Source organism: Orbicella faveolata, unplaced genomic scaffold, assembly GCF_042242905.1.
Source record: "Orbicella faveolata isolate gen_17 unplaced genomic scaffold, um_ofav_v1 contig_27, whole genome shotgun sequence".
NCBI classification, from domain to species: Eukaryota; Metazoa; Cnidaria; class Anthozoa; order Scleractinia; family Merulinidae; genus Orbicella; species Orbicella faveolata.
In genome coordinates this window covers 4195392-4212624 of record NW_028301555.1, presented here as the reverse complement: position 1 = coordinate 4212624, position 17233 = coordinate 4195392, and the positions used below count along the sequence as shown (strand labels likewise).

General features: G+C 41.8%; 3 protein-coding genes across 5 annotated transcripts; 1 reads left to right on the top strand and 2 right to left on the bottom strand.

Moving 5' to 3' along the window:
* Positions 1-1455: 1455 nt before the first annotated feature.
* Positions 1456-4991, bottom strand: LOC149107214 (uncharacterized). 2 transcript variants are annotated; one of them, XM_089296462.1, is made up of 3 exons: positions 4857-4991; positions 4286-4389; positions 1456-2216 (listed from the first exon to the last, which is right to left on the bottom strand). In XM_089296462.1, the coding sequence occupies exons 2-3, from the start codon at positions 4383-4385 to the stop codon at positions 1621-1623; spliced, it is 696 nt and encodes a 231-aa protein (XP_089152588.1). In that variant the 5' UTR covers positions 4386-4389; positions 4857-4991; the 3' UTR covers positions 1456-1620. The 2 variants fall into 2 exon arrangements, with proteins under 2 accessions (XP_089152588.1, XP_089152589.1); XM_089296463.1 differs by having other exon boundaries at positions 4879-4964.
* Positions 4858-11855, bottom strand: LOC110053363 (puromycin-sensitive aminopeptidase-like protein). 2 transcript variants are annotated; one of them, XM_089296467.1, is made up of 3 exons: positions 10908-11855; positions 10738-10772; positions 4858-5067 (listed from the first exon to the last, which is right to left on the bottom strand). In XM_089296467.1, exons 1-3 carry the CDS (start codon positions 11038-11040, stop codon positions 4966-4968), a joined length of 270 nt encoding a protein of 89 aa, XP_089152593.1. In that variant the 5' UTR covers positions 11041-11855; the 3' UTR covers positions 4858-4965. The 2 variants fall into 2 exon arrangements, with proteins under 2 accessions (XP_089152593.1, XP_089152594.1); XM_089296468.1 differs by having other exon boundaries at positions 4858-4961; positions 10908-11847.
* A 3840-nt stretch (positions 11856-15695) lies between these two features.
* Positions 15696-17136, top strand: LOC149107213 (uncharacterized). Its single transcript, XM_089296459.1, has one exon. The coding sequence runs from the start codon at positions 16348-16350 to the stop codon at positions 17131-17133; it is 786 nt and encodes a 261-aa protein (XP_089152585.1). The 5' UTR covers positions 15696-16347; the 3' UTR covers positions 17134-17136.
* Positions 17137-17233: the final 97 nt, after the last annotated feature.

Genomic DNA, 17233 nt, shown 5'->3' with positions numbered 1-17233 from the left:
AAATACATGTATCCCTCTTTCTTTGAGGTTTCCTCGGTCATCCCATGGAGGTGGGTTTTGCGGAGTTAATTTTCACTTCTTTGATACGAATTTCTGCTTTAAATCCTAAATCTAGACATCTCGTGACACTCGCCACGCCGAGAATTGTCTCAGTTAGGCAAGCGAAGGTGTTTATATGAAGAAAAGTTGTCGGGCTTGCCCCTGAGGGTTACCCTACCTGACTCACCGAGGAAAACGCAAAGAAAGAGGGATATATCTACACACGTAATTGTTCAGTAAGGGTTATCGATAATCCTGTAGGGTCAACTTTGACTCGGCCTACAGGGACAACGTTTTCACCTATAAACGCTCGATAAAGTTGCCTCTGGGAAAGGGTTGTCTCGGGTACCCGATACCATATAAATGGGGCCTAAATCTTTCACCCATTCGAAAGAATTACTACACACCTCGTCTGCCGTAGCGGCTATTACTTCCAATGTTGTCCACTGAACAGCCACATTTCTGGAGTTGGTTCCTTGTTGGGCCAGTTTAAACAGTTAAGGGGAACTTCAAAATGAACACAACCTATCGATATCTGTATGTCTGAGGGCTTTCAGAGGGCTTTCAGGAGTCCTTGATTCCACTGTGAGTGTTCAATTACTATTACGAGCAGAGTTCAGTTTGTATAATGCCACAGCTTCTCTATTGGGTAAAATGTAACGGACAGGGAGGACTGGGAGGGGCGTCTCTTATTTGCATTAATAACGTCCTGGTATAGTGCCAAATTAATTCATCGATAGATCATTAAATCATTGACAGTTTCTTCAGGATTGCACCTGAACTTTTTTTCTTTTGAGATCAAAGGGGCTTTTGCTCAGTGGAAATCTTTCTAAAATCCATTTATGCTCATTATCTTATGATGAGGGATGGGACGCTAAATAAAAGAGGCCAGAATTTTTTGCAATTGAGATTGCCGGGCCACTATTAGTACTATTTAAGGGGGCTTATATCCAAAGGCGAGGAGTATCTTAACTGTATATATTAAGATGCTGACGCTAGATCCAGTTCTCCATGGGACTCCGAGGGTGAGAAATGTTCTGTTAAAGGAGCTCAGTCACTGTTTGCGCATATGGAAAAGTTTAGCTTCAATTTTTCAAATTCGTCGTTTGTAATCCGTGTTAATCTTCTCCATCCTTAGCCATCCTTGTTCCTTTATGGTTTATCATTATCTATTTGGTGTTTTTCCATCTTATTAAACTGTTCTTTTCAGGTTTCCTACCATTTAAAGGTAATTTTGTATGTGGCCAAAATAACTCAAAATACCGTGACTGAGCCCCTTTAAGATTTCAGGCGACACTCTTGGATCCAGCTCTCTTCAGTATTTCTGGTATCGTGCTCGGGTACTACACCTCTCTTGGGCCAAGTCGCAACAAAAGCCCATCAAAGTAATATTCATTACGAAAAAAAACAGTAACCTGCATTTTAACACCTTTATTGCCCTATTACTTTAATAATCATTGCTCGCTTCATGTGCTGTTACATGCAGATAACATAACGTCTACAGGTGCGCAAACAATACTAAACTACAACTAAAAAGACGGTTTCCGCGCTAAAGATGCAACCGAGGAAAAGAATCTTCATTCATTTTCGGCCGTTCAATTGATGTCCAACAGCAACATTCCCTGAGTTGGTTCCCTGTTGGCCAACATTGCCAGCGGTGTAGCCAAAGCTCATCTGACGTTTGCCGTTCCATTGATGTCCAACAGCAACATTTCCTGAGTTGGTTCCCTGTTGGCCAACATTGCCGCCGGTGGCGCCAAAGCTCATCATCTGACGTTTGCCGTTCCATTGATGTCCAACAGCAACATTCCCTGAGTTGGTTCCCTGTTGGCCAACATTGCCGCCGGTGGCGCCAAAGCTCATCTGACGTTTGCCGTTCCATTGATGTCCAACAGCAACATTTCCTGAGTTGGTTCCCTGTTGGCCAACATTGCCGCCGGTGGCGCCAAAGCTCATCATCTGACGTTTGCCGTTCCATTGATGTCCAACAGCAACATTCCCTGAGTTGGTTCCCTGTTGGCCAACATTGCCGCCGGTGGCGCCAAAGCTCATCTGACGTTTGCCGTTCCATTGATGTCCAACAGCAACATTCCCAGAGTTGATTCCCTGTTGGCCAACATTGCCGCCGGTGGCGCCAAAGCTCATCTGACGTCGGCCAGGCTCCTCCAGCTCTGTTTCTATCAAAAAAAGGCGCCAAACATTCGAATAAAATGTTGCGTTTAGGTTTAGAGGTATTATAGAAGTCTTTATGGGAAACATGTCACATAGGAACTAAGGAACAAACCAGCCAGACTTATCAAGTACGCAACAAGAGCAGCTATCAATATTGATCTTATACAGTTTTCTACAACAAGTTGTACAATAATGAATAAAGTTTCCTTGGACCATAGGGGGCTTTTATCGGTCATGCTATGCTTCCATATAAGGGAAAGAACAAAAATATCTACAAAATAGTAGAGATAAAAGATCCACGACATACACGAGACTCCGACAATAAGGAGTAAAGAATAGAATCAAGTTTGGCAAAAAAAATTTGCTAATGCCTATCCGCATTAAGGTTACCGTATACCTTCAGGGGTGTCTCACGTCCAAGCCATGTAGCGCGTCCGGTTTAAGATGTAGATACCTAAACCCCTATATCAAATTAAAGCTTATAGAGCTGGCTATCAAACCATACCAAAAATTTTGAAATAAAATGAAGTGCCGATTTTTTCACGGCCACTAAATGCGAACGTCCTAATCACCTTTTCGAAGCTACAAGTCAAAGCGAATTTTGTTTTTCGCCAATTTATTTTTTTCCTCGGTTTCAGGACTAAAAGCGCTAAAAAAGCGTGTCTGCGTTTTCCCACATTCAATTGCAGTAAAAAGTTACAGAACATTTTCAAAATAGGATTTAAAAAATGTGAAGTGATCGTACAAAAATTGCTCTCGGAGAAAAAATATGTCGAAATAAACAATTCGCAAACACGTTTTTGTTTTTTATATGTTAATCTAGCTACTGTCCAAATTTGAGGGCAATCAAACAAATCCCCTTTGAGTTGTAACTCTTTAAAGTGTCTGCTTCAAGCGAAAAAATTTATTCGAGAAAACAGCGCTAAGAAAAATCTCTTGCTTCGCAAACAAACTCCGCCCACAAACGCCTTCAACTGGGTTCTCAGATCACTGAGCCAATCAGCGCTTGGAAAATTTACTACCATTAACTCGCGGTTAAATTTACGCGTGAATCTCGAAAAAACCCTTGTGTTTCGCAATGCGCTCAAGGCGGAGAGATAATTTTTCTGTAGCTCGGTTTTTCTTGAAGCTGGTCTGGCAAAATGGGGAAGACGAAAAAGGATACGAACGCTAGAGTGGCTGGGCGACGAGAACAAACTGAACAAAAGAAAGCGCGGCGGAGCAAATGTGCATGGATAATATTCCAATGGATCTCAATGAGTTGGGCGATTCATCAGTATCGGACTCAACAAAAGAGTCAATGTAAACATCGCTGTTATAGCTGTCGAGTTCCCAAATTTTTACAGAATCTTTCTGTACTCTTGACTCGATCTTTTCGCCCGCTTGATACGATAGCTATAGCTTCATCCGCGAGGCCAACTTTCGCTTCTTCACTCAATGATGTGTTTTCATTCGTTCTTCGCTTTTTCGAAGTGGTAAACAATGTTTTCCGTGGCCCATGTTTACTTATAACTTAACAGAATTACATCTAATACGAAAAATGCTTGGATCTGAATAGCCAGCCAATTCGTGGTATCCATATATTCCCGCGAAAGTAGTCTCGGTTGATTGCGTACACGTTATAGGGCTGTCAATCAAGAGGGAACTTTTACTTCCGGCCGTAACGTAAAACCTCCATTTCTCCGCCAATATTGAGTTTTTTTCAATTTTGTCTTCAGAAATTAGAGATTACTCTTCGATCATCACTTTGAACCAAAAATCCAAATTTGAAGAAAATTGCCGATCTGAAGGTATACTGTAACCTTAAGTACGGAAAGACTAGTCTCATTTCTTCACGCAGATTTGAATCACGCAAATTTGAATCATGCAGGTAAAGTGAACAACGAGCAAGTCTGAATAAGATACGACACATTGACGCAAAACCACATTAGCGCGAGAGTAAAAGTGCTACCTGGTTAGCAAGTGTTCAGTACCATTAAACCCAACTGAACAAACTAAATACAGTACTAGTGTTGCTTTAAAAGGTATAATAAAAACACGGCTGCTAGTTATAGCAATAAACTGACAGACATACCGGTCATGTGGTTCTCCAGATCCTCAGCATCACGGGAAATATATTGAGGAAATGACATCGCCAGACTCAAAGAGATGAAGAACAAAACAAGGCACTTCATTTTCCTTCAAAAGTACGTAACAGAAATTAGTAGAATTCTGCTAGCGTGTCAATGCAAGTGCTGCAAACTGATTGGCTGAGCTATTGCACTCTCTGTAATTTAACAACTTAGTATTAAACAACTGAGAAACAATTTACCGTTATGCTACGAGTATCAGTACTACGTACACATCAGCGTGTTTCAAATAAAAATTCAGTCCGGCGCGCGTGGCTGCGCGAATAAAATCTCAAGAGATCGTCATTCAGTCATCTGCCTCAACGCCCATCACCTCAAAGAAATCTCTCACGATCTCATATACTATTAATACTAGTTTGTGATAGTTGCAGCTTGTGCGAATAAATGCTCTTGTAAATCAGCTAGAGACATATAAATTAGAAGTTGTAAAGCGAAAAAAATAGGCAAATAGCTGCTGCATGTAAGCTACGTATTTGAAAATAAGTCGTTTGAAGATACACCGTTTAGAGAAGTTACCTTTTTGTTGATCTCTAGTTGCTCGTCAGTAAAAGTTTTCGGACTCTCTGAAATCCTATCTTCTCACCTCTGTCTTCGTGGACTAGCTGATGTGTCAACCGCGGTCTGTTTAAATAACATCCAGCAAAGTAGCAAATTTATTCATGTCACGTTTGAGCACAAAGGATTCTGTACGATCCAAAAGGAAACGGATGCAAATAGGAAACGGATGCTGGGAAAGGAGGGTAAACAATAGGAGAAAAATTATCAACAAGAAGCGTAAGTGGGCTTTTGTTAATTTTCCTTATTAAAAACATTGAAGCTTTGCCTCAAGCTAGAGAATAATAATTAAATTCCTGAGAAGACTAAAGTACGACATTTAAGGCTTCTTGACTTTAAAAAACTTGAAATTATTATAAACGCGCAAACACAACTGCAATTTCAAATGACAATTCAGTCCGAGCGATCTTTCGAAGACGCGAAGTTTAATTTAATAATACGTCGAGCGAGATGCAATTGAAAACCTTTATTTAAAGTAATTTTCATTTAGAATTCTACTAACAATTAGATTATTCGCTCTCAATTTCTATGAGGTCATAGCTGATTCGGCCTCATTAACAATCACCTCATAGAAATCTCGAGCTCATAATCTAATTGTTAATTAGCTGACATAGTGTTTAATATGTAATATGGATAGCGCCAAATAATTTGTCAACTGCCCAGTATTAGCTAGTCTCCTCCGCAGCTGTTTTTTGGGATGTCACGTAACGCTCCCCCAAAGAAACGGCTGCTCACATCCGAACAACATTCTTTTCCTTTTGTCTTTGTGGTTTGTTTGCGCGCTGTTGAACAGACCAATCACATAATAGCAAAGTGTGAATGACGTAAGCTTTCGCGCGAAAAGGTCTGCGGTGCGAACACGCGAGGGATTTCAGGCTTTTGTTTCTCGCCACACGTCGCCAAAAATAGGCGGTGTTCGCAGGCTACGATCATAACGGACTGAAAAAAATGTAAATGAAAGCCCTAAGTACAAGTGCTTCAAGTGCTCATCGCTATGTTCAGCTAATGGAAAAATATATATTTTCTGGAAATGTTATATTGTAAGCGTCAATCAAGGGTTAAACGCTTCCTACAGATTAGGAGGGGGGAACGTTCCGTGACATCCCAAAAAACGGCTGCGGAGAAGACTAAGTAATAGCAAGACAATAACGATTTGCACAAATCCCAGCGTTAACTCGTTCATCTCTCCCTGTAACTCCTCGAGGGACTTGAGCAAGGCTGGAGATGAACGTGAGGGTTTGAAATTACTGAGCATATTATTACTGATTTTATTTATTAGTATCTGACAAGGTTAACATTGAGAGAGTTTTAGCACAATGACCTACTTTGTACAAAAGCCTATTCAAATAAAAGAAAGAACTACAGGAAACGGAAGGAGACGACTACAGGAAACGGAAATTAGCGTTACTTCCCCCCATCGCGGGTGTCCTTCAGCTCTCAATACCTCCTGTACACAACTGCGATGAACCGTACGTCCGTCGGTAAGTTTGTTCATGGTGTTTTATTAAAAGAAAGGCGGTCGCAAACTCGGTTCAACAATTTCCCAGTGCAGCAACAGAGTTGAAGATTAGTCGTTATGACTTAGAGCGGTTGAACAACAATTCAACAATTAGTTTCAGCCTGACCGACCCTGAACAATTTTCCCAATTATGCGGAACGAAGGCGGTTTAACCAAGTGATAGTTGTTACTGCAGTTATCAACGGTTGCACATGCAGAATGAGGCGAAACTGGGTCAATACAAAGCAGAGATGAGCCCTTCTCCTCATTTGCATGCCTTTTTACAACGCCTCAAATAATAATACGAGAATTCAGAAGTTCAAAACCTAACTAATAAGTGCGATTTTCGCTTCCACCATTCATAAGTACGACGAAATCAACGAACCTTGGAAAATATTACAATAATAATAATAATAATATTACGCTCTTGCGTGGATTAAGTTCAGAGAATTCATTGCAGAGGGGGAGCAATTTTCCCATACTGAAATACTATATGTTATGCCGGGAATAATAGATTAGAAGTATAATTCCTCAAGTGACCGTTTAGGAAGAATTCTCATTCTCTTTAGTGCTCCAACGTTTTGTGTGAAGTGCTTCTTCACAGAGTAGTATAGAAATCTCGAGCTCATAATCTAATTGTTAATTAGCTGACATAGTGTTTGATATGTAATATCGATAGCGCCAGATACTTTGTCAAATGCCCAGTATCAGTAAGACAATAACGATTCGCACAAATCCCAGCGTTAACTCGTTCATCTCTTCCTGTAACTCCTCGAGGGACTTGAGCAAGGCTGAAGAGGAATTTGCCATGAGGGTTTGAAATTATTAACACAATGAGCACAATGAGCTACTTTGTACAAAAGCGAGGGGGACATTGGGCTCTGCGGTATTGGACAATTTTTCTTGCGGTATTTCGGTTATTTTAATTTCGAAATGCGGTATTGCGGCATTCTCCGAACCTGCGGGATGCGGTATTTTAGCATTTTGGACGGTATTAAAAATTATCCTCCTAGTCCTCCAACGTTTTCCGAGCCTTTTCCAGTTTTTGATTGGACATTCCCGACTCATGGTAACGGTAAACTGCAATTCCTTGTGTCGCAATCGTAAAAGGGTTTGTTATTTTTGGTTAATCATTAGCCAACCACGCCAATGGATGTTACGTTTTTTGGTCTAAATCGAAAATCACCTGTCCAAACGTTCATTAACAAATTCTTAACTGTTATTTGCGTTTTGTTTGCTCTAAACGTGAAACATACAGAGTAGTGGATTCGGTATGACATCGCGTTTCCATTCGGTATTGAAGTATTGCGGTATTTGGGGATTTTTTTGCGGTATTGCGGTATTTGCCGATTTTTTTGCGGTATTGCGGTGTTCAGAACCCCCTAATGTCCCCCTCAAAAGCCTATTCAAATAAAAGAAAGAACTACAGGAAACGGAAGGAGACGACTACAGGAAACGGAAATTAAAACAATTAAGCTCTCGAAACCTCCTGTACACAACTGCGATAAACCGTACGTCCGTCAGTAAGTTTGTTCGTGGTCTCTTATTAGAAGAAAGCCGGTCGCAAACTCGGTTCAACAATTTCCCAGTACAGCAACAGAGTTGAAGATTAGTCGTTATAACTTAGAGCGGTTGAACAACAATTCAACAAATTGGTTTCAGCCTGACCAACCGTGAACAATTTTTCCAATTATGCGGAACGAAGGCTTGTTACAAGGTCGGCGCGTTGTGTCGAAAAAAAGAGTCTCACCTTGAATGAACATAAGTTCACACATTACACGTGGGTACGTGTGGCAAGAAAACAAAAATACAGTCGTCATTCAAAGACGTTTTGTGCAACTACACGCGCAATTCAATAAAAAAGGTTTTGAGGGCAGTTTATTAAAGAACGCGCGTAAAGCCGTGGATGGATTTCAAAGTTTTTCAAATACGATGGGCCATCGATCGATCAACGGACCGTGTGTTTGACTTTGTTGCTACGTAAGTGCTACAAGTGAATACTAAACAACGCGCGTATTAATCAAACAAAGGTATTTAGACTCAATCGCCTTAACTACGCCAAAATCTCAGTCGCTTTTTAAGTCCTTTAACTACGAACATGTTTAACAAAAAGCTTTTTACAAGCAGTTCATACTCTACAGGGTTACAGTTTTTGAAATTCCATTGGCCATCGATCAACGAGCGCGAAATACCAAGAGCGCATCAAAAACATCGGCATGGCGTGGGGGACAAAGAGAGATTAGGGCGAGTCAAACGAACAATTACAAACACGTCATCAAGATCGTATTAATCATAGTCCCCAATTAGTAGAGGGTTTTTTTCCCCATCGGCTAGATGTTAAGACACATTAATAAAGTTCATGTATGTATGTATGTAAATGGCACGACTATAACATCGGTTAGGCAAATAATCTTTTAAGCATATATACACTTTAATTATATCACGGAGCGAAGTAACTTCTTTTTGGAGCGAATAAACCTTTGTATGGAGTGAAGTAACTTCGATTATGAAGCGAACTGACTTTTGGTTGGGGCGAAGTGACTGGGGGAGAAATGCCCATGGGGCGAAGTGACCGGATACCGTTTCGAATTACGGCCATTCCGAATACAGAATTGTTTCGTTCCTTGAGCTTCGTCTTTGAGGAACGAAATATATCTTAAACTACAAACTTAGACTGGATCAACCATTTATAAATATACGAGGAAAGTGAAAAGAAACGATTTAGATTCGACTCTAGAGCTACCGACGGAGATTGTCGTGCTGAAAGAAGAATGCGCTTGTCAGTCAAGCGAAACACAAACTAATAAGTCGAGAACTCCAAGGTTATTAGCATATACCTTCCCTACAATACATGACATCAAGGGTGTATTTCTTTGGGATTTCAAAGGAAAGGATGAATCCTTGCCAATAGTGGATTCATCAGTTTTTTTGTTGGACCATGATCTGGGGAGGGGGGGCGGGGTACTTTGGGAATTTCTGGGTGGAGATGTGCCGCTGGGACCCTGGAGTCCTTAGCCTATATCAGAGCTAATTCAGCTGAATTTTGCTACCCTATACTAGAGTAAACTCCCCAAATCCCCCCATCTATCGACACTATTGCGGCTGATTTGCGTAAATTTGAACTTGCCGATTTGATTTTTGTATATTTTTGAGTGGCAATTCCTGGTTTCCTTAATCTAGATAAAATCTTCAACCAACTAGTCAGTTTTGGGGAAAATGATACCCTATTCTAGACCCAAACGCTCTGATTTATATACCCTATGCTAGAGTAAACTACTTGAAAACCATACCCTTCACAGCGGCACATACCTATATAGCCCATATATGGCAGTGCCCCCCCCCCCCGACCATGATCCTGCTGATCATGATCTCAGATCACCAGAGATCACTAATCATGATACAGATCATTCCAAAGAAATGAGCCCTAAATTTCTCTACGACTTGGACGTTTTGTGGTGTTGCCGATCGCTAAAATTAATGGCATCTTAGTGCTTCCTCTCTGTTATACCTTTTAACGCCCCTTGCAACATCACCACTTTTCGCTTAAGCACATGCACTAATTGACAAAACCAACAAATTCAGTGTATAAGTTTCAATGTTGGTGCTAACAAATCAAGAGATTTTTAATTTACCCAGCTATCCCAGACTACAGATACAACTGAACTGGTAACCCAACAATCCGAGAAATATCAGTACTAACAAACTGCACGTCTCGCCCCCAGGATTTAACGCGGCCATTTTTTCTCACGCTTTATTTAAGGTCTTGCGCAACAAACTAAGCGATTCAAGAGGGACCACTTGTAGTCTACAATGCTACTCATAGTTAAATACAGTCTATAGAAATTGAATAAAAACAAATTATTTTCCCACGATCTTGATAGACTATTTTCCTGTTGTGATTTTTCCCATTTTGTTTCATCCACAGTCAACACAAGATTTGCACACTTTCCCACTAAAATTATACCCTTTGTATGATGAGAGCTATCTTGCATTGAACAATCACACATGTACATGGTAACTTACCACTGTGACTCACAACAACAAAAAAAAGAAAAGAAAAGAAAAAGAGGTTAACTAGGTTTCATGCTACATTACTACTATATTTTATATCGTGATCAGTAAAGTATTTTTCAGCCCGTTACAATATGGTGAGATTCTCATAAGCTTCACCCTATCCAAAAATCCCCCCCGCCCACCCAACCTCAAATAACACAACCAACTTTCCTGCTCCGCTGAATATAAGCCTTTAGGCTTTTGTCTGAATCTTAATTACCGGTAACATTAATTGTGAATGACTAGTTTACATTTTCAACAGTAATTATAAAAAAAGAACTGAATTATTACCAGATTTCCAAACCACATATGGGCAAGTTCATGACCTAAAAAGAACAACAGTCACTTTAATTCACATGGCTCTTGACAAATGAGTGTACAATTGCATTCTGTCAGCTACTGTAAAATATAATTTTGCATGAACCACCACGTTAATCAAGCGAGTACCGCATTAAACTCACCAACAACCAGTGCCACATACTGTTTAGCTGCAGCAGAAGAGTCTTTTGGATCAATCAACAAGCAGGTCTCCCTTAACTTTAAAAGAAAAAAGAAAAAAGGGAAATGATAAATATAAAAATATATTATTTGCATGACTCAAATTATAACAATGGTAAAGAAAAGGAGAATTAGAAAACTTTATTCACATTTCAAAGTTCAATATTATGTAATGCATGTGTACATGTACCTCAAAGAAAGAACGCCATGTCTGGTGCCTTAAATTAGTATAGGTAATCATATGATTTCGAGTTCAATTTGGAATTAATTTGCACGACTGAGTTTTTCAAAAAGCTGAAATTGCACGAGCCGCTTCGGCGAGTGCAATTTCAGCTTTTTGAAAAACTCACAAGTGCAAATTAATTCTAAATTGAACGAGAAAAACCGTATGATTACTTATTAATAACATAAACATGAAAAAATTCGCGTGGAGGAAGTGCCGGAAGATCTTTCTTGAAATCATTTTTTTCTCATTTGAGAAAACTTTTTTAAAGTTTCTGCACAAAATTTTCGTCATCATTTTACGTGATATCATTGACTTAGAAAATTTCCTTTTGTCTTTCAGCCAATCATAATCCAGAATTACGATGTGTAATTTGCACTGGTGTTACACTTTTTGCAACAGTGTTACACTTTTTGCACTGGTGTTACACTTGAACTGCAGTGCTCTCAGCCAATCAGAATCGAGTAATTTTTTCATGTATATTATTAGTCTAGATACATGATTGTGTGATAGTTTAAATTTCACTTCTGAGGAAGGATACTTTTAACTTGTTTTATTTTGCAGAGTTGTAAAAATGGCCTACATCTAAGAAATCTAATCAATTTATAATGTTACACAAGAGGAAGATTGGAATACACTGTATTTTAAGATTGCTGTGGGACATCAAAAACTTGTGCTAGTTCTGTGTGTTCATTAACATACCTATTGACCAAACCTCAGTTTTCCATAGCTCCTGGGATCAAATATTAAATAAAGTTTTCATTTAGCACTGAAATTAGCAGCTGTACCCAACTCACACAAATAAAAACATCATTAGATTGCACATATTATTTTTGTGAATGTTTCCCTATATTAAAAACTAAAATTAAATCATTTCAACATGATCTTTATTTTAATGGTCACATATGGCAAAGCTATGGCCCTCGGAGCCCCATGCAGGGGGGACTCCCAAATGAAAACACTGGGAATGCTCGTTGGAAAATTTGAATTAAACCACTAAAAGATACCAATCTGGGCTGGGTCAGGTTTATTTGACCTCTAAAAGGTACCACATAAAACAGAATAGGCTTGATTACCAGCCACTGAATGGTAAAGGAGCCTGCGCTAGTAGACCAGACTCAAAAGACTGGCAGAAATTGTGCCTAATAACGGAAATAAGAACGTTTTTTGCTATAACGTCATCAAGTGCACCTTAAAACATACTAAAACTAGTGGTGTTTCATCATCAACACCCTGAGTGAGACCAGAATTATTGATTTTAATACCCCCTAAAACGAGACCACCAGCATCCAGGCTGACCTTTTCAGGCTCAGAGCAAGTTTTCCTAATTCTCAACAAACACATAACAATTACAAATTCCCTGCTAAGAATGATGCACATGATTATGAAATTAAAGTCCCAAAGGACCATAAGGCTTACCTATAACAAAGTCTTGGATAGCAATGAGGTCAAGCTTGGGCAACAAGTAACCAATCTCAAAATACTCTTTGTAAAAAGGCAGGCACTTCTGTGCAACCTAGTTATTGATACCAATAAAAGATTACATAATTACTAGTAAGATCAAAGTAACACAGTCAGTCTTTAGATTCACAAAGATCAGGTGGCTGTTTTGCACCATCATAAAAATGGAATCAAAGCTTATCAGGCATGTTAATTGCAAACGACCCCACAAGCTCATGTAACTTTAATACTCATCGTTTTAAAATAAAGATTATCTATATATCTGTTAAGAGGGAAGGTTAAGTCTCCATTAAGGCTATATGAATGCAGTTAAATGCAATTTAACGGAGTTAACAACAAAGAGCGCCAGTGTTGTCTGGAGTCAGCGGCGTTTCATACATGGGCATGCGCCAGATCCCATGTGCTCTTTGACTGAAGTGTGTTTAGCGTTACAGGCGCTAGCGTGTTATTTGCGTGGCAGTTCATGGGACCTCATCTTCAAGGCTTCCTCCCGGAGTAGCGTGTGCATTATTTGTTCTTCGTTCGTCGTTTTTCGAATCTTGCCGTTGTTTCTTTCGTTTGGTATGGCACATCGTCGTGCAACAAACAACAGTGTGGCCGCCATGTTGGATTCAAGTCAGCCTTCTTCTTCAGCCGATTCTCCCTCTTCGGTCGTACGTCCTCCCATTTCTTCGACTCCGGTGTCCACTCCGCCCTCCTTCGTCCTCTCTCAACAGGACCTCAGTCAAGCGTTTTCACAAGCCTTGGGGGATACGTTACCTCGCATTTTGGCGGCTTTGCAAAGTCACTCATCGAGTTCTTCGACAGCGGGAAACGCGGCGTCGGGCACGACGTCATCCGGTTCTGTTGTCATTAACCAACCACTGCCTTCTTCTGCAGGCCAGTCCTCAGGTAATTTGGTCGTTCCTCCCTTTATTTCAACATACTGCACGTTAGGCAATTCTTCTTTATCTTCGCCATCGTTGTTTGGTTCTCGTGGTGCTGCGAATGGATTGCCATCTTCCAACCAGTCTTTCACGCCATTGGTCTCCTTTGGTTCTAATTCCTCCATCGCCTCTACCTCAACATCCCTGAATAGGCCGTTTGTTGTTGGCCCCGGTTATTCCCCTATCCCGGAGAAGCTGGTGACAAAAATTAGGTCTGGCCAATTTGTGGATCTTGCTGACTTGCTAGCAGAGAACTTGAAAGCCCAGGAGACAGAGCCCCAAACGTACCTTGATGGCAAACTTCTCGTGAGTTCTTCCAAGAAAAGGGTGCAAGAGATCACTGATATCGTGACATGGGTTGAAGCTTTCACTGTGTACTCGTGGATCTTCTGCTGTGCTCATTCTTCCAGATGGCAGGACATGACACAATACAAGCTGCTAATTCTCAAGACGTCGCGCCAGTTCCCTGGGAAGGCTTGGCTCCATTACGATGTTGCATTCCGCAAGGACGCAGCTGCTGCAGGTTTGGTGGACTGGTCTCACATGAACCATGATTTGTACAACTTCCATACTCTTTCGTCACCTCTTCCCCAGTCAAGCCAGCAGCCAACCACTTCGTCTTCAGCTTCAATTTCGATAGCCGGTTCATCCACCTTTTGCCGATCTTGGAATGATGGCACCTGTCGCTGGACCTTTGGTCAATGCCGGTACCTCCATCGCTGTGAGAAATGTGAAGGTGATCATCTACGTGTCAACTGTCCATTTCGGGCCTCAACCTCTTCCTACCGGCGCTCCCAGTCAACTCCCCCATCCCAAAGCAAACGTCTGCGGCGTTGAAGTGGGATCCAAACCATATGTAAATAGCGTACATTCATCTTGTTCAGTTTCCTTTTCAAATTTTTTGATTCCTGTTCCTGTTAATGTTGTTGTTCCTGCACCACAAGATGCTTTTGGTAATGACATGCCCTCCGAAGTGGCACACCATGCTTTGCCCTCGTGTTCTTTGTCCATTTTGAGCGCCCCGCAGCAAGACCTGGTCCCCCCATCCAGAGTAACCCCCATAGACGCGGAGGAACTTCGGCATGAACTGTGTTCTTACCCCGACCAAACGCAAGTGGAGTACGTGATTTCAGGTCTCACAAATGGTTTTCAGCTGGGTTTTGACCCTCGGGCGGTATCTTTAAAATCGGAGAATAAAAACATGCCTTCAGCATCCCTTCAGCCTTCAGTCATCGACCAGTATCTCCGCACGGAACTCGACAAAGGCCGTGTAGCTGGCCCCTTTGCTATAGCCCCTATCCCAAACCTCCATGTGAGTCGCTTTGGAATTATCCCGAAGAAGTACCAGCCTGGAAAATGGCGGCTTATCTTGGATCTGTCTAGTCCGTTAGGCCATAGTGTCAATGATGGCATTCCAAAAGAACCCTTTTCAGTGCAGTACATGAAGGTTGATGATATCATCGATGGGATCATGCTTCACGGCAGAGGAACGCTGTTGGCAAAGTTCGATGTGGAAAGTGCTTACCGTAATGTCCCTGTCCATTCTGATGATCGTTACCTACTTGGTATGAAGTGGCGTGGGAAATATTTTATTGATATGGCGCTTCCATTTGGACTACGCTCTGCTCCTTTCATCTTCTCGTCCATTGCAGATATGCTCGAGTGGATCCTCAAACACAATTATAATGTGAATTTTCTTTTACACTACCTGGATGACTTCCATACATTGGGCCCTCCTAACTCACCTGTTTGCCAGAACAATATTGATACTTGTGTAAAGCTATTTAAAAAGTGGGGTATTCCTCTTCACCCGAACAAATTGGAGGGGCCATCCACTTGTTTAACTGTGCTCGGTATTGAGCTCGATTCTCTCTCACTTCAGGCCCGTCTGCCGCAGGATAAGTTTGATCGTATTGCTGCACTTCTGGAAGCCTGGTCCCTCAAACAACATTGCACACGGAAGGAGCTGGAATCTCTCATTGGCAATCTCCAACACGCATGTAAAGTAGTTCCTCAGGGGCGTACCTTCTTGAGACGCATGATCAATTTATTGTCAGCCTTTCGACGTGATAGCCACCCAATTAGGATCAATCAAGACTTTCGCTTAGACCTCCGTTGGTGGCGAGAATTTTTCTATTCTTGGGGTGGTCTCAGTTTCCTGCTTTCCCCACAGTGGGCGACCTTGCCTGAATTTTACGTTTCCTCAGATGCTGCTGGTGCTCGGGGTTATGGTGCAATTTGTGATCATGAATGGTTTGTGGGTGAATGGTCAGCTGTTCAGCATCCCTTGGCAATTGCCTACAAAGAGTTGTTTCCGGTGGTTATTCCAGCTTCCCTATGGGGCCACCGATGGGCTTCTAAACGAGTTGAGTTCTGCTCCGACAACATGGCAGTCGTTAGTGTTTTGCGTTCGGGCACCACGAAGGATCCGAACATGATGGTTCTTCTCCGTCACTTGTCACTTGTGGCAGCCCGACATTCCTTTGCCTTTACTGCCTCTCATACGCCAGGTAAAGACAACTCGATTGCTGATGCCTTATCTCGTTTTGATTTTCAGCGTTTCCATCATCTTGCTCCTCATGCAGCTCCTGGGGCGACTCCAATTCCGTTAACGCTGCTGGCTCAGCTGCCCGTAATTTGACAGATAAATGCCAGTTCTATTTGACCAATGGCCTCGCACCTTCTACTCGCCAAGTTTATGCTTCAGCTCAACGTCAGTTCTTAGATTTTTGTAGTCAGGATACTCCCTTCGAGCCAAGTCAGCCTCTTTTACCAGCCAGTGAACAAACTCTGATGCGCTTCTGTACCCATTTAGCAGATCGTCTTCACCATTCTTCCATTAAAGTATATTTGTCTGCAGTCCGTTCTTTACACATTGACTATGGCTTCCCAGACCCAATTGTCAACCGTCTTCAACTTCAGCGTCTCTTACGAGGGATCAAACGTCATCAGGGCCCAAATCTCCCTCAGCGCCAACCAGTGACAGCCGACCTTATGTCTGTTTTGCACAAGTCTTTAGATTTTATCAACCCTGACAGTGTCATGCTATGGGCAGCCTGCTGTCTTGGCTTCTTTGGGTTTCTTAGAGCTGGTGAATTTACAACAAATGGTACCTTTGATCCATCTGTTCATTTGACCGCGGCAGATCTTCAAGTAGATTCCTCCACCAATCCCCAAAGCTTTCGAGTGTTAATCAAGTGTGCAAAGACTGATCCTTTCAGGCAGGGTTGTTTCATCTATCTTGGCCGTGGTTCCCTTCCTCTCTGTCCTGTGACTGCATTAACAAACTACCTTCATCTTCGTGGGCCAGGCACCGGACCTCTCTTTATTCACCAAGATGGCTCTCCTCTTTCTAGATCTCGGCTTTCCTCGTTTCTTCAAACCACTCTACAGGCAGCAGGTATTCCTGGAAAGTTCTCGGGTCATAGTTTTAGAATTGGAGCCGCTACAACTGCTGCCCAGAGAGGTGTTCCTGATCATCTCATTAAGACAATGGGTCGCTGGTCGAGTGATGCTTACTTGTTATATGTGCGCACACCTGTGGAAACCATCCTTTCAGTAGCTGAACGACTTGCCTAACAGGTATGGTTTTTGTCACTAATTTGCCAGTTACTGGGTGCCTACGGATTTGGGCATTTTTCTCGGGGCTCTGGCCTCCCCATCCATGAGCCCCTCTCTT

Coding starts and splice junctions, on each gene's coding strand:
- LOC149107214 (XM_089296462.1), bottom strand. CDS start 4,385: ATGAAGTGCCTTGTTTTGTTCTTCATCTCTTTGAGTCTGGCGATGTCA. Junction 2,217..4,285: donor TCTGGAGAACCACATGACCG/GTATGTCTGTCA, acceptor TTTTTTTGATAG/AAACAGAGCTGGAGGAGCCT.
- LOC110053363 (XM_089296467.1), bottom strand. CDS start 11,040: ATGCAAATAATATATTTTTATATTTATCATTTCCCTTTTTTCTTTTTT. Junction 10,773..10,907: donor GTATGTGGCACTGGTTGTTG/GTGAGTTTAATG, acceptor TGTTCTTTTTAG/GTCATGAACTTGCCCATATG. Junction 5,068..10,737: donor ATATGTGGTTTGGAAATCTG/GTAATAATTCAG, acceptor CTCCTTTCCCAG/CATCCGTTTCCTATTTGCAT.
- LOC149107213 (XM_089296459.1), top strand. CDS start 16,348: ATGCGCTTCTGTACCCATTTAGCAGATCGTCTTCACCATTCTTCCATT.